At 34.3% G+C, this 24,849-nt stretch overlaps 2 protein-coding genes across 7 annotated transcripts in view; one reads left to right on the top strand and one right to left on the bottom strand.

Annotated features, from left to right (window-relative positions):
• Positions 1 to 20,410, top strand: part of Hyccin (PI4KA lipid kinase complex subunit hyccin) — a 30,544-nt gene extending 10,134 nt beyond the window's left edge. Inside the window, exon 9 of the mRNA XM_012372382.2 lies at positions 19,961 to 20,410. Coding sequence (XP_012227805.1) covers positions 19,961 to 20,058 — 98 coding nt within the window. The 3' untranslated portion in view covers positions 20,059 to 20,410. The remainder of the gene's footprint in view (positions 1 to 19,960) is intronic.
• The window catches only part of LOC105675332 (uncharacterized), a 72,504-nt gene continuing 53,442 nt past the window's right edge, over positions 5,788 to 24,849 (bottom strand). For 5 of the 6 annotated variants that reach the window (XM_067356425.1, XM_067356424.1, XM_067356426.1 and 2 more), the window contains 9 exons: positions 23,107 to 23,307; positions 16,846 to 16,914; positions 14,051 to 14,160; positions 12,730 to 12,944; positions 10,916 to 11,054; positions 9,966 to 10,071; positions 9,157 to 9,324; positions 8,430 to 8,664; positions 5,788 to 7,846 (listed from right to left, as the gene is read on the bottom strand). In XM_067356425.1, the coding sequence (XP_067212526.1) occupies positions 7,542 to 7,846; positions 8,430 to 8,664; positions 9,157 to 9,324; positions 9,966 to 10,071; positions 10,916 to 11,054; positions 12,730 to 12,944; positions 14,051 to 14,160; positions 16,846 to 16,914; positions 23,107 to 23,307 (1,548 nt within the window). In that variant the 3' untranslated portion in view covers positions 5,788 to 7,541. The remainder of the gene's footprint in view (positions 7,847 to 8,429; positions 8,665 to 9,156; positions 9,325 to 9,965; positions 10,072 to 10,915; positions 11,055 to 12,729; positions 12,945 to 14,050; positions 14,161 to 16,845; positions 16,915 to 23,106; positions 23,308 to 24,849) is intronic. The other variant, XM_012372367.2, reaches the window with a different exon arrangement.

The raw sequence follows: 24,849 nt of genomic DNA, 5'->3' as shown, positions 1-24,849 counted from the left end.
AGCATGTAGAATAACTTGGTAACACTATCAAAAAATTATTTAGCATACAAACACATAAGGAACATAATGGATTTTTAACCAATTAATTAACTAAGCACTTGATCACATTATATTACGTTTTGAAGAATAAGAGTATGTTTTTAGGAGGTTTGTCAATTTCGGCGCTTTTCTTACAGGCACATCTTGCGAAATAATCTTTAATCTTTGAGATATCGAATTAACCTTGTAATTATTTCAATCTCTTTCTCTTTTTCTTTTTCATTCTTATCTAACAATAAGTGAACCAGATAGAGATAAATTCTCCTTTCCATTCCTATCTACTTTAGAATTGAAAAGAACTGATTGAACTTATCGGAGCTAACTGCTGCTTTCTGTCGCAAGCTGGATGGTCTAGTTGACAATAGAATCAAAGACTTTAATTTATCTTGCTGCTACGATTATTGGCGGTAGGAATACATTTGTCAACGCTACTATTTTGCACGCGGCAGACGTTTAACCGAATAAGTAATCCCGAGCGATTGAGCCGATTCAAAGGACTTTACTCGCTGGTTCGGATTAACGAGAAGAGCTCGCGGTAGCAAACTTGAGAGACTTTCTTCTCTGGCACTCGATAATTCAACGAGCGGGTGATATCCGTATTCTTACGTGAAAATCAATACTACAGCAGACTTTCGTCGGAGACATACGCCGACGTACTCGTGCTGCATGGCACGTATCTGCACTGTCTTTTTTTTATCGGATACAATTGGGGCAGAAAACACATCCGTTGTTTGATCGCAATTCGCAAAATGCCGCGCCCGACCAATACAAAGTGCTAGGCGTCTAATTGCGGAGTCAATGTACTTGGCCGGAAGGATTCGGAAAACTTCTTTTCTCTCTCTTTTTCTCTTCTTCTTACTTTTTATATTATATCCTTTCTACAACTATTATAAGTGTCGCACTTTCTCACTTTTAATTTGTACATAATATATTTGCGATTATAAACTTTTAACCGGGATGTGCTATTAATTTAATAAATAATTATATTATATCTACTTTCTTTCTTTCTAGTTTGGTGGAAATTTTATAATTTAATTAATTACTTGAAAACTGTAGATTTTGATATTTCTGAGGAAAAAGTGTCTTCAAATCGACCAAAGACTATATATTAATAAAAAGATCGTTGGTCTAGTGTAAGAGTACTACTTTTCTCTCTAATAACTCGCGGTATAAGCGACAAAGAGAAATGAAAAAGGAATATGATATATAAAATACAATTTACATACTTTTTAAGCAATGTGGCTTTGTAAAAGTATGCAGATCAATTTGATTATTTACTGATATTTAAGATCGTGATTTTGTGAAAATTTTAAGCGTTACAACTTTTTCGTGATCTTTTTATCAGTATTAATGGGATCATTTATATTTCATTTTATGAAAATATTATATAATGAAAGTATTACATAAGTCTTTTTACTCTTTTAATATTATAATTGGCAATTTCATAGTTTATCGTATGAAGATAATTTAAAATGTACATATGGAATTATGTAATATGATATTAAATTAGAAACTTAAAACTGAACAAGAAACTCTTGAAAGTTGAAATTTGTATTTATATAAATTTATACTCCGTAATATTTCTCCTACTCCGCAATGGAAACATGTCTTTTCGTTTTCGTGTAATTAATCAGTCAGTTGATTCGTTTTGCAAATATTAAGAAGAATTGATGAGTCGTACGTCATAATACTGGTATGCTGTACTATCATTACTAGACTATGATGCATGAATATTTAAATGCCATACGTCCGCGAATTGCATAATAACAACTTCGTATTTGCGCTCCGCATACACGAAACGAAGTTGGAATAAATTTTATTTCGCGTCAGCTGTTTGTCGTTGGTCGTTCGCTTCGTAAATATTCACTTCAAGGGTAAGCCAAACATATAAATATATCTATGTCAATTTATTACATTTATGTGTGAAACCCACTCGTGAAACTAAATCGAGAAAATTAAATTTATATTTTTATTGAGATTGCGACTGTTTAGTATACTATATTTTTTAAATTTTTTTATTAAATTTTAAATTATAATTTTTATATCACAACTGATTAGAAAAAGCATTTATTGTACGTTAATGTATTTGCGTGTTTAAAACATTTTTATTTAATGCAATTGACCCATTTACTTTGTGTGAGACGCAAACCATTATGCATAACTTAGACAGCTTGAAACAGCAACGAACAATTTTTTCATCTAAATTTTGCTTTATTAATAATTTTTAAAATTTATTATTTTTTAATATAAATACATGAATATCATAGGAACATTGAATATTATACGAACTAATTAAACTTTAAGTAAAAAATTACAGTTACTTTCTTTTGTGAGAGTACTGATAATTTTTCACAAGTATAATAATGAATAATAAATTATACTGATTAAAGTCTACGTAAATATCATGTTTGTATGTTGTACCATGTGTGTTTTGTCAATACAATGACAATATCATTTAGGTGATAATGAAGCAATGCATACACAAGTTTAGTGATGCTGCGTTAAATTATACGTACGTATATGCGTTGCTCCATTACTATCTAGTTACTGTTTAAACACGTGTTAAATTAATGCAATACCGTACGCTTTTCTGCCGCTGGCGTACAATCGACCTGATGATGAGCAAAAGATCTTTAGCTGTTCGGGAAAAGTTTTAGAAATTATTGGCAAAGCAAATTTAAATTAAAAAATTGTACGTAACACAAGTCATATATAATTAACTAATATAGGTTATTGTAACAATTTTATTGTAATAATATAATCTGTGAGATATAATTTTATGTTTCTAGTTTAGTTTCTATGACACAATAATTACAAAAAATCCAATAAAGTTCCATCAGCATAATACACGTCTCAAAAACAAAGAGATTGACACTATATGTGTGAAAGTTATTCATTTTATTTAAAGTATTAACTTCGGTATCAATCTACTTTCGGAATTGCTTCGAGAATTCTTGTCGCGACTGCTTGGACAGCTGAAATGTCATCATAACAAGTCCCTTTCATTGAAATTTTGAATTTTGAAACCAGTTGTAGGAAACGAAATCGATGAATACGGCGGATAGTAAATTACTGCTACGCTTTTTGGTTAAAAATTTATATGCAGCTGCAGTACACTGTTAGCGAATGCAGCACAAATCGAGAATAAATATTACGCTTATTTACATGATTGTGTAAAATGTTGTGAATCGTAGATTTCGATACCCTAAATTCTTCTGCTACAGCATTTGCACAGTTACATTTGTATCGATTGCCAATATTTGAAGGACTCTTTCCATTTTCCGTCGAAGTCGGTTCCCGGATATCCCAACCGTTTGTCGTCTTACAGATTTTCTCTGCTGTTTCTAAAATCTCGCAAACCACTCAGCTACTCGTGTTTGGAATAGACAATTGTCTTCGTAAACTTGTTTCAACATTTCGTAAGCTGCATTGTTTGCGTCGTGGTTTTATCGAGTTTACAATAAAATTTGATATCGATTCGTCGCTTTTCGTGACGAGATACACTAAGTTATTGTCACTTCGATCGTTATACTCCGTATGATATATTTTTGATGCTGATGAAACACCGATATCTGTTAAAAATAAACATAAAGTTTCAAAACGCCACTAATTGTCAATAAATGGCATTTGCACAAATAATTAAAAAAATTAATTCCACTATCTTTCAAACGTGCCATGTTATTGTGACGTACTTGTGTTACATCTAATAATATTATGTTGATGTAATATTGTAATGCAACTTGAATGTAATGTGAAATGTTGCAAATACAATGTTATCCATAAAGCAATTTATTAACATAATATACGCACCGATGTAATTATATGAATCAATGCAACTGATACGTAATATTAAATTGAAATAACATATTACAATATTTATGTTTTTTTAAATGTAACGATTGCTACGTTGAAATTAATAGATTATTCAAACACTATTGTAGATTGCTATTCCATTCAAATAATTTTAGTAAATGTCTGTTTGGTTTCTGCCGCCGATTTACTGTCAAACTGCGTTCGACAGATCTGTTTAGTTTCTGCGGCCAATTTGTAACAGATAATCGACGAAATCTGTTTTCGACAGATTTGGTAATCGAGGGGTAGAAATTATAAAAAGCGAGCGTAGTCCTTTCTGTGGCAATTACAGATTTTTCTTCAAACTTGTCTAGTGGTTAAGAGTTCAACCTACATCCGCTTGCTCAATTTCAAGTTACATTCAGAGAAATAAAATAATGGTGAAATACCAACCATACCAAAACCTGTTGCTGTTTTCGAGTCAGCCAAGTCACTCTCACACTCAGCTTTCAAATTCTTGCACATCTTATCGTTAAGTAGTGAGTCTGAAAAGTTTTAGTTATGCGCTAGTAGATAAAATAGTAATTAACTCGAATTCTTATATAATTCCTTGAATCATCTTTCTTTCGATTCTGGTTCAAGAGAAAGCTTTAATCGGTCCTTTAAACTCTCGGTCTAATAATTTTCTTTTTGAATTCAGTTCAGGAGAAAATTTTAATCGATTTCTGAACTCGTTTAAATCGCCATCCTCTCGATTTTAGCTCAATAGTTGGCTCTATCAGGTCCCTTGATCTTGGTCGAATTATTCTATCTTTTTCCAATTTATTATTTCCAAAATACTTGGTACATGCATCGTTTAGTTAAGTTCTTTTTGAGATATTTCCCATTTTATCACGATAATTGTGCAAAATGTGGAATATTTTGTACAGCATTCATTTCACTTCTTACTTGAATATTTTTTGTATAGAATGATGAAAAGAATCGATTAGTAATACTAATATCTGCTAAATGCAATAAGATTTTAAAAAAATTTTCTATTTTGTTTAATATTAGTTGATTCTTCTCACTATTCTGTGTATAAAAATAACATGAGTGCTACGTTCGCTACAGCGTACCGTACGTGAGTTTTTAACCAAAAAGCGAATACCAGTGATTGACCACCCGTCGTATTCACTCGGTTTGGTTTACTGCTTTTTATTTTTTAAACTCAAAATTCCGATGAAAGAGACTCACTGCGATGACATTCCAATCATCGAGGCAGCCGTGACAAGAATCCTCGAAGTGATTACAAAAGCAGACCTCTAGAAATCTATTCTATTAGTTGACCGTGCTGTATTGATGTCGAAAATGGTATTCTGCATCGCCTCCAGCTACTCGGGGAAATCTATTGCAAATTTCATTAAGAAAGTAGCGGAAAAGTGGATTCGTTTTAAATTTCGTCTGACAATTAGATTTATATCTTTCGTGTAAAATGTAAGATATAATTAAGCCAGAAAATTTTTATTAACACAATTCTTTTTATATCCGATACTTAATTCAACCAGTGCAGAACAGATTTAATACGGATCATCTTATCGTCAAAGATTTGCAGGATTAACCTGAGCCTTAATCCTGAAATTATTGGGGTTCCCTTAAGGAGCTGTATTAGCTTAATAAGCTAACTTTCAGAGCAGTTTTGAAGGGATTAAGATGTAAAAAGCTATGTTCTCTTAATTACTATGTTTTTTCTCATATAAATATTATTACATAACATAATATTATAATAATATAGAAAATCAATTTTTATAGAAATAGATATATATTATTTTATTATCAAATATTATTCTTTACGAAGAACTTCTTCGCAAATTTAGTAGTTAATGTAACCTACAACTAATTATAAAACATCTTCACTTACCTTTGATTGTTCAAAACAGAAAATTTTTTATTTTCTAAAATGTAAAATTATCAATCATGTTTGATTTCCATTTATTTTGCCTTTATTAACTAATTAATCAATTAATTACAAATTCAATTGTTTATAATATAACGTGTTAACTTAAACTATACGTACAATAAGCTATTCAGCTAACGATGGTAATTATTAAAGTAATATTTATGTCACGGCGAGCAATTTGTATGTATATGAATTACTTTGTATAATTATTCATACAAATTGTGTTGTAGGGCGTATTAAATGTTTATGGAAATCTAAAATTTTAATTAATAAAAGATTTCAATATGTAGAAAAATATAGGAAAAAATATAGATAAGTAAATTGTCAATATAAAATAAGTATTTAATAACTTAATAGGTTAGAATTGAAGAATTTAAAAATAAAGTTTTATAATATGAGAAACAATACATATGAAATTCCAAAATTTAATTGATTTGAGCATTCAGAAATATTAAAATACACAGATCGAATAATTCAAGAATTATCGAGTGAATGACAATTCACTTTTACAGCAGAAATTTGTTTTTCTTTAATTATTTTTATATTTATATTTTTCTAGTTTAGTTATATAATATAATGCAATAGAATATATATATATATATATATATATATATATATATATATATATATATATATATATATATTATAATAAGTAACGTATTATAAAATATTATATTATTACAACATAATATAACAAATATAATACAATGTAACACTATGTAACATGGTTTAAATGCATTTATATTTACATAATTTTAATGCAATATATTATGTTACTTACACATTTATCTCATCACGTTCTTAAGAAATTAATGTCAAAAAACAATCTTATTATTTGGAAATTTTAACGATACCGCGCGGGCATCAAGGAGCTAGGAAAGGATTAATGAGCCTTATACCTTAACTTGCTTTTACATTAATACATAATTACAGGTGCAGACTATCCGTAATCCGCGAACACGCTGACGAAGCACATTTTGATCTTGGAAAGCCCATAGCCCAAGATCGATTTGCCGGTGGGAAGGGCTGGGAAGGTTACTCCCTAAGGGTTAATGAACGGTTCATTAATGACGCACTAGGATGCGATCGGTCTTGCTCGGAAATTCCAACCGACGTAATTAATCTAATGGATTAATCTTCCGTTATCCCACGGATACTCGATATACATCGAAATATTAAAAAATCGATATGTGCGTCTCACGCTCCTCTTTTGCGAATAATTATTACTCTTGATGACTGAAAGATTGCTTAAATAATTCTTATTCAAAGTAAATCATTCTCACAGTCTTCGCAATACTTTAGTTTAACGTTAAAATTTCGCACTTGTCGATAAAATTATTATTATGTTCGATAATCGAGAGATTTCTTAATCACTTTTGGTACAGAAAGACCTGTTTCAAGCAGTTTAGTTGTATTATTTACGGTACAAATTTATAAATTAGAATAAAATTAAAACTTTTATTTTCTTCCGTAGAAATAATTGTTACTCGTGATTATGAGAATTCAACACGGTATTTCCTCAGATTAATTTTATTCAAATATAAATTTCTTTGTTAATTGCATCTGAAGAAATCCCGTACCAATTATTGATTTCAAGTTTGAAGAATAACATGTTAATCGAGAATCTGAGATTGATAATTGTGACTTTTGATCACGACTAGACGATAAAGACGATCGCGATGTGATATCTTGGAAACGAAAGTACACTTAATTAATGAGAGACAATCAGAAAACTGCATTTATTCTAGCCATTTATTTTTCGCTAACGATTGCGTTACACGGTAACTTCCTCCGAGAACCTGCTCTTATCATCAAGGTTGATAACTATGGCGTGTGTTCTAGCATGACCAGATTTGCTTCTTGACTTATCCTTCGAATCGGTTTCCTTACTATCCTCCTCGTGATACATTTCCCTGCCAGCATTCTCGTGCTTCGAGGACGTCGATACGACGATGTCTTTGGCGATCCTCTTCAAGTCAGACGCTTCGTTATTCTTGGATGGATCCTGCGCATCTTTTCTTCCAAGCCCGTTTTTTTCGATACACGCGCGACATCGACTTTCGCCTTGAGGATTGTTTCCTGAATAAGCGTAGAATTATTTGCTGACAAATCTTCACTTCAGTTGCAATATGAAATTAATAAATCATTTTGAATCACAATAGAAATAGAATAAATAATAAATAACTTTACGCCTCGGGCGTTCTGATTTTTGCAGCAAATTTAATTTAACCGGGCGATTTTAAAATAGTCGCTTTTATAATGCTGTTTATTTTCTTTTTTTTCTCTCTGGCATTACACCAGAAACAATTTCCTAATGTTTTTGCCTCCTAATTTTCAATTTTAGATACAAATAAAATATGTGAGCCATTTTTATCAGTCTTTCTTTTTCTGCTTTTATTCTCCGTATCTGGGTTAGACTGAATCCCTCAATTTGCGCTACGTAAACCAGAAAAATTTCTCTGATTTTATTTTCGATCGTTAGCTCCAAACACTTGAAAAATATATTTATATGAATAAAATGTTTTTTCTCAATTCATAGAATTTTGGTTGAGAATTTTACTTCCGACTGCTAATTTTGAAATCGCATTCCACGATCTCGCTTACATCTTACGAAAAATTCAACATGCATCTTTTAAACGACTCGATAAATTTTCTTTCCTACCTGCCCGTTCTTGCTCTTGACAAGTTTGTCCAAGGTTGGTTTCCTCGGTCGATTTATTGAGATCGTTCAGTTGGACGATGCTAGTCGAGATTGCTTGAATGGTTGACACTTGAGCCTCGATGCGATTTGATGCTTCTAACATGGCAGCCAGCTTGCCAACTAACTCCTGATTTCCCAGTAAAATGTTCTTTTCTTTTAGAACTTCTAGCTGATTGAGCAAACGACGGAACTCCTCCTGGAAAGGAGTATCTTTTGTCATCCGCACCACACACTTGATTTATAGTGCCGAATTTGTAATTTCCGAAAGGCCGTATGACTCTCTGAATAATTCAAGATTTAGCTTCGAAAAGTTCCAAGATCTTGAAATTTAATATTTCTAAGATTTTGACCTTTAAAGTTCGAAGGTTCTAAGATTATGTTCAAGAAAGTACGAAAATAAGTTTCCAAGCTTCGAAAATATCAAGACGCTAAAATTTTAGCCATAAAATTTAAAAATTCATAGTTTGAACGTTTCAAGCTTCGAAGTTCCGAGATACAATTTTCAAATTTATAAGAATCTCATAATTCGAAGATGAGACTAATGCTAAACCATCAATTTTATCGAAAGTAGATCGATCTCAGATCTAGCGGATAATGTTTAATTAGAAGCCGTACGTGATTTTCGGTACGCTCTGCAGAAATCGCAGGATCTGCGTGGTAATTCCGGTTTACCGTAGGCAGTGCTTACCGTAGCGGAGTCACTCTCTTCAGCAAAATTACCCTGCTGAAGGGATATCGAGTTGGTCTGGTTACTGGTACCCTGCGGACGACTGCTTTTCCCCAGGAACTTGCCGGTCGCGCCGCAAAGTTTGCCGATCGTCTCCTCCTTCCCTCCGCCGCGGAACACCACGTAAACCTTCGTTAAATGCGACATATGTAACAACTAAACTTATGCAGCTCCTAGAGAGTTTCTATTCGAGCTATTAGGAAGACTTGCGCTAATCTTGTACGAGAGAGCAGGATGGCAAATGGAAAACGAAACGGAAATTGCGCGACTTAATCTCATTCCGTGCCGATTGAATTTTATTCCAGCTTTATACGATACCGCGCGCAGCCTCGATTTTGCCACAATAAATCTTGAACAAGGGAGTCTATTTACAAATTAATTACATTCAAACAAATATTTCTTATTCTCGTTAACTTCAAAATTCGCTTAAGAGTATTATATTTTAAAAATACGTGTTTGTTATTAGTTTTAAATTAAATTTATAAAGAGCCTTTAATTAGCAGTATTTTGCAGACTTTTGCGAAACTTATATAACAAGGAGAACAATATCAAACTTGTGAAAGAATTGATTGATGCGTTTCAAGCGCATCCGCCGCAACTATTCAGATCATACATACATCATATCTGCAATTCGAATTCGAGCGGAATCTCGATGAAAGAATCCTTGATATAAAATTTTGATGTAATCAGCAGGGTGATTCGAGGATACGTTCGAGCAGCAAAAAGATATAAGGATTGTATAGTGGACGCGCGTAAATAATATATCTTACTTTACTGCCGAATATCAGGCACAGCAGCAATGTGACGGTGAGCTGGGTGTGGCAGAAAAATATGATGTACAATAAATCCGGATTGGCCGGCGATTGCAGGAACAACCTGCAGCAACGAGAAAGAAATTATTCAGAGCTGTTAGCCGCACGAAGCGCTATCGTGACGTAAGAACGAGTGTCCGCTATACCGAGCGTCCTACATCTTCTGTTATTTTTATTTGTCTCGCTACCTCGAAAATTCAAATTACATTCTTGGCGTTAGATCACGCCGGGATAACCCACGGCTGCGACACTGTTTAACGACATATATTAATGACAGATGCATTAAAAAAAAAAAAAGAAAAGAAACCTGGACAAAAGGATAAAAAATAACAAAATTTTAAGGATAAAACGTTCAATAGAGAGAGTATTCACGTGCGCAAGTTATAACAAATGAATATAATTTCTTTCGTTTCTCAATTTCTACATTTATCGCGCATGCAATGTTAAACATTCGAAAATGCAATAAATTATATACTTAGTATTAAATTTTTGGTGAGGAAAAAAATTAGTTATAAATCGTCAGAAAGATCTGTCATTAAATTTGTAATTAAAGGATACTCAGAAAACATTAACACAAAATTTGCATTTAAAATAAGAGCTGTTTTAAATGTACTTATACAATATTATGCACTCCGCGGAATTAAACTCTTGAAACATAATTTTGAAAAAGTTTAATTAGATTTTTAAATAAACTGCATTACTGTATTACGAAATAAACTCAGAAAATAAATGAGATATATAGATAATATATTAGCAGTGTTTTTCCAATGTTCAAAAACGTAACTTGTAATATCGAATTGCAGACAACTGCGAACGCAATGAAGCCTCGTGAGCGTCTCTTCCAAAAAGTTCGTAATTGGTCATTCTGAATAATGAAAAAGGTGGGCGATCTTATAACGCGGACTTACATTGAAACGTTGAGGAAGACTGATAGTAGAAATTCGTTGTAAATCGCCATTGAAATGAATCGACTCTCATTAAACTCTGACGGAGTTTTTCTTACTACGATGCACAAGCGGATGCCCCACACGAGAAATATCACCTCGACTGAAATCACGTAAAATTCCAAGTTACATTAGTCTCCAAAGCAACTTAACGTTATGTCCAAAAAGCACCGCAGAGCCGTATCTAGCGTTATTTGTGTCTACGATTGGAATTCAAATTTTCGTTTTCGCCCGTTACAGAATTACATACATATGTAAGAGTCAGAATGTAAACGCCAATTTTCACGTTCTAGTCACGCTCTAGTTACGACTCTGTAAATGGAAAAATGTAGGAAAATTCGGTGATCTGAATAATTCCAAATTTTTCATTAAAGAATCCTTAGATTTCCTTTCTAAATGTCAAATGGAATTTCGATCGAGTAACTAAAAATTGGCTCGAAATTGAATGAAAATGCTAATCACATGATAAGACGTGTGTACGCAAGTTTTGTACGTGTTTGTGAAGCGATTTTTCCTTCGGAGATTAATACACAAAAAAATAATGCCTCTTTTTGTTCTCTAATGAGATAAACGTGAATTAACCATAACGCAAGGTTTCCTTCTAAGCCGGTACAAGCCGGGTGTATTAATGATGTTCTTACATTCAACGTCAGAGACATTTTAATGTCTCTGTAATACTCTTATTTAAGAAAGCGTACTTGGCCGTTTATATAATTAATTGTACGATTCGATTGCTTCATGCTTGCAAAGGACATGCAAGCGTCGGTTGCGTGTCGCGAAATATCCTTGTGACTGCAAATACGCACTATTAATGTTCCCGATTGTACATATATACACTATCCATCTTGATTTAAAATCGCGTTCAACCATCTGCAGTATTACTAAATCAATATATGGCTCACATGTGCACGCAGCTTTCTATATATATATATATATGTATATATATTGCATCTCCTAACACGACACGATCCATTGTAATGCCGTATTAGCTGCGAACATGAATATACATCTATATGATCGCTAAATGCCTAATTTAATGTAAATTAATTCGATATACTGGCAGGAGTAATTTTCCAGTTGAAAGAGAGGCGTCGTGATGGAGATTCGGTAAATATTTCACGATGTAGAGACGGAAGCTGACAGCGAGGATGGGTAATGCGGGCTAATGCGACCTGCCACGTATAATACAGGAACTTATGGATATGGCGAAGCAAGGGTACACCGAGACAAATGCCCACTTTCACGCCTCATTTGCAGTGCGTCCCGGTGGTATCGCGCACATGTTTTCTTTTTTTTTTTCCCATTAAGCAAGATTCTCTCGTCTTCGGTAAATTTGGAGTAAATTTCACGATTTATTTCGTACGTCATCCATCTTCATAACTTTTCAACTTTCTGCATTGAATATTTTAGTAAATAAGCTTTTCAAGTTGATGCCTGCGGTTAAAATAACATTTACTTGAGGGCGAAAGGCGTGCCCGAAGTTTAATTCATCAAAACTCTCTAACTTTCGATCGCATTCTTATACACGGGTTATGCGGGATCCATCATTCTGTAAAAGCAAAGTTAATCCCATGCCGGACTACTTCCTGCATTATATACAGTGGCTCCGCGCCGTGCGCTCATATTTCATTAGAGCGATACAGCTTACGATTATAGAAGTCTGCGGTTTTGAGAGGCAGAGCGTGCAACGTAGGATTAAAACGAAAATCGATATCTCTTTTTATACACACGGAACTTTTATATATACACAGCGGTGTATTTATTGTAACAACACTCACGGGTAGTGAAACTGTGGTCCCACCAGTCAGTCCGGCAGAGATATGCTTTGAGATCGTCAGCGGTGCGCGCGACGATCACGACAGGCGGCGCGACCAATGTCCTTATGCTCAGGAACACGCTGAACGTCAGGACGATGATGCCGAGCCGCTTCAGCAGGCTCGCGTCTGTTATTTTCACGGCTTTCGCTGATTTTACTCGGAAGATCACGGATATCCTGCGAGAGCGAACATTACAAATCTTTCATTACATCCGCGTTTTCTCATCCAGAATTCTCAACTAAGTTTTACTTTCATCGTCAATGTGATAAACGATCTTAAAAACAGATGATCTGGAGAAATTTATGGATTCAAAGAACTGTTTTAAAGAACAGATGACTTGGAAAACCGATATTTTTAATCTTACGCATACACACACACACACACACACACACACACACACACACACTCACAAATATGTATCCGCACGCAAACACACATTGCTTTTCATTAAAAAATAATGACGCCATTAATGATAAAATATACATTTGCGGAGCATTTAATATCGGTTTACTAATTGCGAATCTACCTATCTATCTATATCTACAGTGTGTCTGTGTGTGTAAATTTGAAATATACATATATATTTCTATAATTAATCTAATAATCTGTAAATTCGAGGATTTGTAGATATTGCAGATTCGCAATTAATAAACCGATATCAATATCCTAGAAATGTAAATTTTAACGTTAATTGCGTTGTTATCCTTTTTAATGATAAAGCAAAGTGATTATAAATATTACAAACATTAAAAAACTATTAACGCTGTTAAAAATAACAAACATATATATTATAATAAAATGAAACTTGTGCGAAAAGTAAGAAGAAATAAATTTAATGGTAAAATGTTGTAAAAATAAAAATCTTTTCATTAAAATAAGCATTTATATTTTTACGTTTAAAAATACGGAAAGAGAATTTATCGAGAGATTACGTGAAATGCGTAGAAAGTATAAAAAAAAGTGTCAGTAATAAAATTAATTATTTGAGAACACTAAATATTCGCCAAGCTAATTAGAGTAGAAATGATCAAAATGACATGATTAAAGTAAGATGCACTTATCTTCATGTTTAGGGGATAATAATTCCGTATGAGAGAAATATTTCGAGAGTTGTTCAAAGTATGAAAATTTGATGTGAATAAATAAACACAGGATAAAAATTGTCAACAATAAAATCAGCATAGAAATCAGAACAGAGAACAGTATTTACTTGAAGAGATAAATAGAGACAATAGTCATGAAACACGACCAAAATAATGTCATTGAAGTAAAGTGCACTTACCGCCACGTTTTGAGCATGAGTGCTCCGTATGTGAGGGAAAAGCCAATTTCTCGTAGCCATACGCGCACGGTGCACGTGATGATGTTTGGCCTGGGGTACATAACTATTGTCTGTAACAAGCAAATGCATATCCTGCAAAGCGATGTTGTGTGAATATTTTCGACGAATATATGTGCTGCGCGACATATCTGTTCATCCATTTATTTATCTCATTTGTGTTAGTCGGGTAAATTTTAATGATATCATTTCGACAAATTGCCTTATCATTACTATCCATTCGCCGGGACACATAATTGCGTGTATAATTAAGATTAATTATTTAAAACATAAAATTCTGGCCAAAACTACTTATTGATTTTCTACTTTTTTGTCCGTATGTTATTTACACAAAAATATAAATCAAAGATATTTATAAAAACAAAATTTATATTTAATATAGTGAATTAACGTAGCTATATTTATTTAAAGACCAAAAGTAAACGTTTATTAAAATATTATCACGTATTTCATATCGAGAGTCGTGTCTCGCGCCGACATATACGCGATCGTGTGTCCAACTATCTTCCGCAACGTCAATAAAGTAGAGCAGGAAGCAAGTTTTTTCGAAGAAAACACGATAACAATTAGATTCGATTTTGTTTCTTTCATTAATCCTTAAATATGTTTCTCTTTGTGAAACGATTTCTACAATTGTTTCTTTACAATTGTTTCCAAAATTTGAGCTCTGACTTCATAACATATTATCGTATAAAGTTAGATAATTCCCTTTTGTAATAAGACTTATTGCTGAGAAAGAGAATGATGGAACAAGGAGAAATTACAAGCGGCTCATATGCACCACAAAATTCGATGGCGGTTTCTCCGAGCTTTCCAAGCTGTATCATACAATTTACACAAGGACTCTCGTGCTCTCGCGCGCAGTGAGATATTATACTGAAGTTTAGCGAGAAACGGAAAGCGCACTTCCATAAGCGAGCAAATGACGTCCCATTAAGAATAGTACTTCTAGTTTAAGCGAAACCATCCGGGAGTTCGTACCTCGTACGGAGCAAACATTACGTAGGTACGTTGTCTCCCTACGAACGAGCTCCCCAGTTGGCATACTCGAAAACGTCGGCTCGCACGTTGACACTAACCCCTTCACGGCCGTGCCATTACTTGAGCGTGAAAAATTCCGTCACCATCGCAACGGAAGAGGTAGCATTGCTGACATTTACGGCATTCGCGTAACTCGAGAAAGTAGCAAAGATTCGAAGGCAAACATCGCGCGTTTAAGCGCGTCTCGGAAATGAAAATTAGCAACACATTTTACAGATCCATATTTTATTCTTCTCGCGCGGACTCTGCGTGTTAACTTTTAATCCGTGTTGATCTAAACAGACGGAAGGTTGTGGAATTTACTGAGAACATACTTGTTGTCACTCGAACTAAGCTTTTCTAGCAAATCCCGTAATCTTACGTGTGCTTGATATACTGTGTAACTTTAGAGACGTAGTGGACGTCACATAGTTACTTTACTACACAAACACTTGTCGCAAACTGTGTGCGCTTAAATTAGTTACTGTTTAATTACTGCAATTTAAAGTTTATTATTTAGTTCAGTGAAATAATATATTAAATTAGTTTACATCATTGCGCGCGCGTTGTAATTGATAAATTATTAATTTGTATGATAATATATATATATATATACGCTTAATAATGAAATAACATAATATAATAATTTTGATACGTGCAAATATATTTTCATTATATTTTCTGTTTTTAAATTTTGCGAAAAATATGAACCAAACGATATTTCTTGCAGGTTCTCGCTGTCTTAAACAGATATCGTAGATTCTGCTATCAGAAACAAAGAAAACGTGAGATCGCACGTACGTGAAAAATTCCATTCCCAGAATTTATCTTTATACAAATGACTTTTCGTCCACGGAATCGTAACGGATTCGATAAAGCGGGTTGCGAAATGTGATAGAAATTCTGCCATCAACCCGATATATCACATAAGAACGTGCACGGAATATGTGTCACGGCAACTGTCACTACGGGTCAAAATCTAGAATAACTTAGACATGATGTCTGAATTATTTTGTGTTATTACGTGATATACGTGATTGGATAAAGAGCTTTCATTACATTGCAGAAATATATCTCGTCTGATAATAAGTAGCATAATAACGAATGATAATGAGTATTTCTCATCTTTCTAATATCAAAATTCGAGACATTTTTTTCCGCATCGTCATAAAAACTTTTGATGAAACTTTAATCGATGATTTAATTGGAAAGATGTTGCCGTCCGTCCATCCAAAAGTCCTAATTATGTCACTATTGTGCATGTTATTGTTAGTAAGAGGCTGTTCGGAATGATGGATTCTCATGAAAAAGGTACATGGTTAAAGGATCATTCCCGCGCGATGGATGATACGTCCGGTACATCTGGTTTAATTAGGCAAAGCATGAAGGTCATTAATAACTGGGTGAATACAGGAATACCTCGCGCAGGCCGATGCGAGCGCCGATACGGTGAATTATGTGTTATCATAATTGGCGCACAGGGCGCGCATGCATACATTAAGGATAGTAGTCGCAACAGATGCGGTTACAAGCTAGCGAGGGGAGGTTGCGGCAGAGGCTGCATCTCCCCCATGCAGTAGTGCACATGTGAGAAAGCTTTGTTATCGGATTCGAGCGGCGCGGCGCGGCGTGACATCGGCGCCGACGCCACGCTGCAAGCCTCATGAATATGAAAACACGCTCGTGGGAGAAACGTGTGACGGGGATATCGTACTTACTGTGCAATAAATAAAGAAGGCGCCGAGGACAATCACACGCAACAAAACTGGACTGGCCGCCCGCACCACCTGCAACAAATCATTTTGTTCATTCATTCTCACGCGCCGCTTGCTTGTTAGTTGGCTCGCGCGCGCTTTCAATAGCGCCGGAAACCAGAAGTGCGTAAATGAAATTAGTGTCAGCGGGAGCAAACGGGTGGAAGTGGGCTCACTGTTTTTCATATGTAGCCGTGCTACCTGAAATCGCAGAGTTGACTCATTCACTTTATACATTAGATTTCGGACGTCAAGCGGATAAATTAGCAGAATCTCCGAATTCTCCAAGTTTTCCAGATTCTTCGATTTTTCGATTCTTCAATATTTGGGATCCTCAAATACCAAAGTCGTAGAATTTTTATCTATTCAGATTTTTGAGTCCTTGAATTCTTGATTTAATATAAAGTCGACAATGTATCATTCAATCTCGCTTTTCAATTATTTGCAAAAGTTCAAGTTTGTTACCGCTATGACAAATCATGTTTCCCTATTTTCAAACGTACAGCAGAACGTGAAATTTCTCAATGCCACGTTATCTGTGTCGCATATTATCCGCTTTTCACTGCGTTATCTGTTATTTAAAGGCATCCTCCCCCGAACGCTTTATTTATGTTGCTGCCGCAAGTTTGTGCTTCACGAGTTTATATTCAAAATACGTATGTCGCTGCACACAGATAAATGTGCCAAAAGCACATGCTCATTTCGGCTCGATTCTATTACCAACAACATTTATTTATTTACAGCACTTGCGATCAAAGCGCAATAATATACGATACTTTTTATTAATAATTAGCATTCATCCACGAAATAACGATTTACACAATGCTGCTAAAAATATTAATATTAAAATAAATCTATTATACTATTCGTAATATCAAAGAAATTTTGTTTTTTTATTGTGATTAATATGTTGAAAGAATTGGTTATAGGTGGTCATAGTTGTGTTGTAAATTATATATAAGCAAAGAAATTTCAGAGAAAGAAAAATCAAAGCAGCGGATGTGGGTAAAATAATTTTTGTTTGAATAATCATATCTGATTATGTTTAGTATTCCATAATTTTGGTTATACGTGCATATGTTGCAAGTTGCACATTTCTAAGATAATTGAAATATCTTTTGAATTATATTTTGCTTACTTTGCAAATAACAAACATTACTGCAATCTACAGTTTGAATAATACATCACTTTTAGGATTATTTAAAATTTGTTCATAAATCACATTATAAATGCTGCTTTCAATTTACACGACACTTTTTGCAACGAAAAAGTAGTGGGCAGAACGCGATGCTATCGATTTAGAATATTTTAACTCAGTCAACAGTGACAACGAAAAAAGCAAGCCGGTTTGCTGGCATCTTAAAATACATGATGCTTTTTTCCCTAAACACACCAACACAATTGCAAGTCTGCGGCTAATAAAGAAAAGCATTACAAACCACACGTTTTTTTAAACCTGTAAATTAAAATTCTGTTTTTCGTCATCTAGAAAGTAATTTTACTATCTATTCACAATCTATAGATTTAGATTTTCGATTGCTTACAAGTCATAAGTTATTCAGTCTCGGTATATGCTTATTAAGATAAAATCATGTACTGATAAAGGTGCAGGAACATGTTGTATAATACAATAAGTCTACTGAAACGCTATAATATTTAATGTGCAGTTCGTTATAGATAAACGCCTTATAAGTGTAATATTCAGATATGTTATTATAATCGTCAACTGAATTCCAAATCCGATAACAAGGATTATAAATGCGTTGTACCTCGTTTCATTCATTTGCGGTACTTTCATACGATATGCAAGAAACGTGCCTGAAGTAAAGGAAAGGTCGCGAAGCATCACGATGAGAAACTCCGCAAAATCCGCCGCAGCACGAGCGAATACTCAGGGAGAATAATAGCGAATAAAGTGAGTTAAAGTTCGCCCCGCGCAACAAAAGCTAATTTCCCGTTCGCGTGTCTCGACTGTTTCATTCGCGCTTCGCAGGACGGACTTATTTGTTGCTTCCGTTTTACCTCGTTTTGCGCCGTGTGTTTCATCTTGCATCGCTGACAAACAGAAAAAAGAAAATGCGAAAGAATCACGCGTTCTTAACCCACATGGGGATTACATCGGCTATTAGCGTTGCGAGCGGCAAAGTGCAGTTTCCTCCTTCGTAGAAAAAAGCGATTTGCCCGAATTACCGAAGCGATAAGTTCAGGAGAAATGTATCCGAACTTTCCGGCAGACGAACATACTGTAACTTTTCTCCAACGAAAAACGATCACTTCGACATCGCATTTCGTTGCTTGAAAAGTGACATTGAAAACTTTTCCAAGTCTATTTTTCGCAGTTACATGCATTATCAGAATATTCTTCATCTTCTTCTTCTTCTTCTTCTTCTTCTTCCTCCTCCTCCTCCTCTTCTTCACATATAAAGTTAATTCTTTTTGCATTATAAGCGGAAATTATAATTTTGGACAGTTTCAACATTGTAAGCTTATGAGTAATAAAATTCCAAATTGTTAAACATGAATGATGAATATAACAGCATGAAATTTATACAATTTATCATGCAAACTAGATATGATTGCAAGGACTTAAATACAAACTTGAGCGGAATATTGCGAAAGTATTTGTAATGTGAATTAATATACATCGTTAAGAAGAACGACTTGCGCGAGATTGGAGAATGATATTTCACTTCCGAGATATTTAAATACGCAAATTTGTCGCTCCTGAAATACGTAGATATGATTTATAATCATGTTTGCAGAGAATTGAACTGTTAAAGAGTTCTAGTTTGTCATTTTCTCTGTTTCAATACGCTGATTTTTTTCTTTCTCAGTCTTTTAAATCACGTCTTTCAACTATAATATTATTTATTATTATGTCTTTATGATATTATTATTATAAATGAATAATCATAATATTCAACTTTAAAATCAAAGTTTAAAATCAAAGGATTAATGTCAAATAGAAATAATGCCTATTTTTTTTTTAGAAAAGTTTCAAGCTAGATATAGTTAGAATAAATCCTTGTCCGCTATAATACGCACAATCGCCATGATACTAATTTCGAAATAATTCCAGATTTGTGGACGCGGATGATTATGACGACTGTTGGAATGCTGTATTTAGATATATATCATGTGCCACACTTCATAAGACAGATTACACCGCGATATTAAGCTTGTAAATCGTGACTCGAATATGGATGCTCGCAGGACGACATCGAATGACCGAATTTGCTTGCGCTAAGCCCGCTATGCCGTTTATCTTCCAGAGTCAGATTTATTAATGGAGCCATTAAGGGAAAGAAGGAAGCAATTATCCCGCCGTTCTTTGTCTCATCATCTAGATATGATTAAAACGCACTTAACTTCAATTATGTCACACGTAATTAAATAACAAATAATCCAGCTTTTTAATCATTAAATGCAGTAACAAATAAACTATTCCACATAACAATGTATTCCAACGATTCAGAAGTTTACAATCAATTGTAATAAAATTGTAATAAAATATCACTATTTCCTGTCATTCGATTTCTTCAAAAAGTGCGTTATCAGTATTTATTCATTGCCACTTTTATAATAATAAGAATGATGGAAAAAGATTTCTCATTTTATTTTGTTACATACAGAAACGACCTTTTTGATCAACCTAATACGTCCTCTTCATTCTGTTATCGGATCGTTTTTCACGGAAGCTTACAGAACGCCACACAATTTTAATGCACAAGATTCTCAGGACACGTCGCATGTTTCAGCCTCTCATCCGAGGAAAATCAAGAGGCAGGGAGAGGTTGGTGCGGAGATCCATTCCGCGCATGGCGACGGTTCGCCACCAATTTCAGGATTACGAATGACAGTATAGTACGGAAAATCTGGCTGTTTCTCCGTGCGAAATTCAACAAGGACGACTCGTTGGAAATTCTACGAAATTATCGTTGAAAACGCGCACTCTCGAGCAGACTCTCTTCCACTACCACTTTCATCAGTACCTACTCCTCTCTTGTACCTCCTTTTATTCGTCGCTTTCAATTAAAAGCCTCATGAGAATCATATATGTTGCTTTTTCCCGTTTGCGATGTCGCGATATCTCTTGAAAGCGGAAGAGGTTTTATACGCGAGATGATTCATGCCTGCGTCCTTTCACGCATAACGCGGCGCTGCACGATTCAAAGACGCGACGAGTACAAGTGCAAAAAATCTACATCGATGAAAGAAATAATAAATTAAATTAGATTGTAAAATCTATGCGCGCGAGAGAGTGCAAAGTTGCATGAATGGAACTTGAAAGAAAACTAGTCTGACGATGAAAAAGTTCTTTGATATCTCTGAAAAACCATTTTGCACGCAGATATTCATCGCTTATATTTCCAGCAAAATTTCATCAATCATGTTTTTCTTTGAGATAACAAAATTCCAGTGTGCCATTGCTGCGGTGCAAATTTTAGGAAGCTCATTATTGCTCGCCGTACCGTTCTTGCGTTAATTAGTACTGGATCCCCAGGGATATCTCTTTGATATCCAGACAAGCCGACTGCGTAAAGGCAAAGGCCGAAGTGCTATTTCACTCTCACGCGAGAGACCAAGGGCTCGACGAATGAAGGTGTCGGAAACTCAGAAGAGCTAATTAACACCTTGCGGTCGAAAGGATTTCTCGCAATCGTGACTTCAATGCGACAGACAGGCACAATTTCATTTGAAGACTCGGGGTAACGAGAGAAAAGTCCAATAGCCAATTCAAGATAAGCTCTTAATCAAAAAACGGATTTATGCGATCCGAATGCAGATCCGAACGGAAAAACTCTATATACGCATATTTTTATTTAGCCATTTGAATGGTCAGTATCGAATTTTATCAGTATTTGTCACTGTTTGCATAATTCGTGAGTCACACATCAATTAATAAACACTATTCGGATAAATATCGATACTAAATTATTCACATAATTTAATAATCCGCGCAATTCATTATCGTATATAATGGATAATCATGCTTCCATAATATATATAATTTTATAAATAAGAAATGAGTCCATGTAACTAATCTGTTAAACGTTTAATACCACGGCAGTCGAATAATTTCTGATTCTGGCACAAGTTCAATCGCGAAATACGCCAGCATTTTGACATAATTATGGATCACAAGACACTCATTCATCAGACAGAGTTTAAAGAGCCCCTTGTACACAATCTCCGGGAGCTTTACACCTGGGATAAGAGTCTTTCGAACAATCGCGCGTGATATCGGAGGCTGCGATCGCGTACTAGTGATTAACGTGTTAACCTCGATTTATCCGATCGGCTATTAAGATTAGCCATAATGAGATACCAGCCCCACTTCCGAGCTTCTGTCACGGAGCTCAAATACGCTCTATCGTGCAAATAAGTCGGACAATCGTTAAAAGTCTAAGAATAGAAATTGTTTGGAAAACAAATAAATATCATGCTGTTTCTGAATATTTAAATAGATATCTCGCTATAAACATTATTTGACATTATTTCCGTTGTTTCCGTCGACTTGAGATTTATACGCTTGCGGAACCCATTTTATTAGCTATCACGATTTTGGAATTTATGGACTTTTCCGTGTTGTTCCCGAATGTGCCGATAGAATGCCGGAGAAAAAGTTATATTTTACATTCGCCGTGATTTTATTATTTTCACAATGATTTTATTATGCGGGATTTTATCATTCGCTTAAATAAAAAATTTTTTAAATATGGGAATTAATTTTTAAATTATTTTACATTTAAATTGTTAAATGTAAAGATTAGCTTTTAATTCTTTCCGAAAAAGCGAAATTGTTTTCTTGCAAGATGTATTTCTTTACGGTGTATCGATAGTATTATATTGCTTTAAAGTAGTGGAAAACAAGATATCGCATTTCTTAAATAAATACCAGTTGAGATCTTTTATTATTTCTGCCTTATCTAGGAAGCTTGCTCGCCTTATTATTTTTACCTTATCTAGAAAGCTTGCCTATTAAGAAACAGTACTTGCTTTTAACTATTTAAAAAATTGCTTCTAGCGGAAGAGATTAAAAGCGCGCTAATATTAATCCGCGGACTTCTCTTTCAAATTATTTACTGAAATATACAGGGCGTAATTAAAAGAGTGAACGCCGCTTACACAGCTTCATTTGTGAAAGCGTTTCTACTATATTTTTCAGGAAGCGCAGAAATGATACTATTTGCAAACTCTACCGTAAAGATTTGTGACTTGTACCTTTACGTGTCCGTATTTCCATGTGAAAAGAACAACGGCTGGCAGACAGGCGATGATGCAGCACTCCAGGATCAGTATCGCCGTTCGCATCAACCAGTTCAGAGACACGACGCAAGGCGAATCGTCTTCGCAAGACTCGCATCCTTCAGCGCACGGCAGGCATTCAAACACCCCGCTCTCCGCATATTGACTCTTCTCACCCTGTTGACAAACGTGAAATTATTTTTCTTACGAAGCGATGGCGCTTCGTAAAGGAATGCAAAACATGTACTCGCCAAGATTAGAAAAAATTTCCCATTTTTAAAGGGGAAGTAACGTTCGACACGTTAAATCTTTTTATTTTAGTTTCGCGTGAATTGTGAATTAACTTGGATGGTATGAATTGAATAAACTTTGATTTGCAATTGTAATTGTAATTTTGTGATAATCATAATTTTATTTAATGATATTATTTAGTAATTCCTGCACATATTTGCCTACATATTTTTTTAACAAATAATCTCAGGTCTCTAGAAACTACTGTAAGTGTCTAAACATTAATAAGATTTTACTTGTATCATGAAGAAAGTAACGAAAAAACAAGGTCATAGAAGAGTTATCTGTAAAATGCATTTTTTTTATAACGAGAGCACTCCAAATATATAGAAAATCTATAATATTGATGTTAAAGAAGATCACCACAGTAGAAAATTAATTAATTTTCAGCATTTTTTCTCCTTTGGAACAAAGAGCGCATATATTCGAAGTTATTGTTTGATGTACTCTTTTCGTGTTTTTATGCTGACATATCAAAGGAATTAATTTCATATTTGTCATTAATCAATAATGACGAAAAAGGAAGAGATTGCAAAATTATTATTCCTTAGTATTTCGTACGACGTATCCGTAAAAAACTGGAAACAAAGAAGTCAGGAAGTATTATTTCTCTCAATGACAAATTAATTATCCAAGATAAGTATTTCTGATTTTATCAGTAGTATTAAAGTCTCCATTTTTAAATAAAACTTGTTTTAGGTAACGTATTGATCCAAGATGATCTTATCCCGATTGATCGCAATCTGTGGCGAAACCGATCAACGAGGCAGTCACGCTGATCATAGAAGCTAAATAGTTGCGCAATAAATTACGGGCGTTACATGTATGCATCTATATACGCGCGCTGCATTTATTTATAAATATGATGTGCATACGCCAAATTTTTAAAACGCCATAACTCGACAAAAAATTGATGTAGTGACATGCGGTAAAAACCGATGTTCTACATTTTGCGATCCGCAGATGTTTATACCTACTAGATATGCTTTTTCACGTCACGTAAATAAATGTGAATACATTTATGTAAATATAAAACGGTAGACTGTAAAATATCTCTGTGATAATTATGGAATATTTATTCAGAGCATATATAATTGTTATCTTAACATTCATACATTCAATGCGTTGCAATCGGTGGCAATTTTTCGCTTTCTTTCACTGCTGTATCAAAAGAGTAAAAAAGTATCTGAAAAATAAGGGATGCAGTACATATATAAAATTTGAAACACACATTTCAACGTGTACAAAAGATTAAAATAATGTAAAAGATTGAGAGAAATAATAATTGCTGACTTCTTTGTTTCCAGTTTTTCCACGGATATGTCATATGAAATACTAAGGAATAATAATTTCGCAATCTCTTCCTTTTTGACATTCTTCCACACCAACAATGCACACATCAGCACTACTGCCTACTGTGTCCACTAT

Source organism: Linepithema humile, chromosome 5 (genome assembly GCF_040581485.1).
Source record: "Linepithema humile isolate Giens D197 chromosome 5, Lhum_UNIL_v1.0, whole genome shotgun sequence".
Taxonomy (NCBI): domain Eukaryota; kingdom Metazoa; phylum Arthropoda; class Insecta; order Hymenoptera; family Formicidae; genus Linepithema; species Linepithema humile.
Note: the sequence above shows the minus strand (reverse complement) of the source record. Positions and strands in the feature narration are given on the sequence as shown.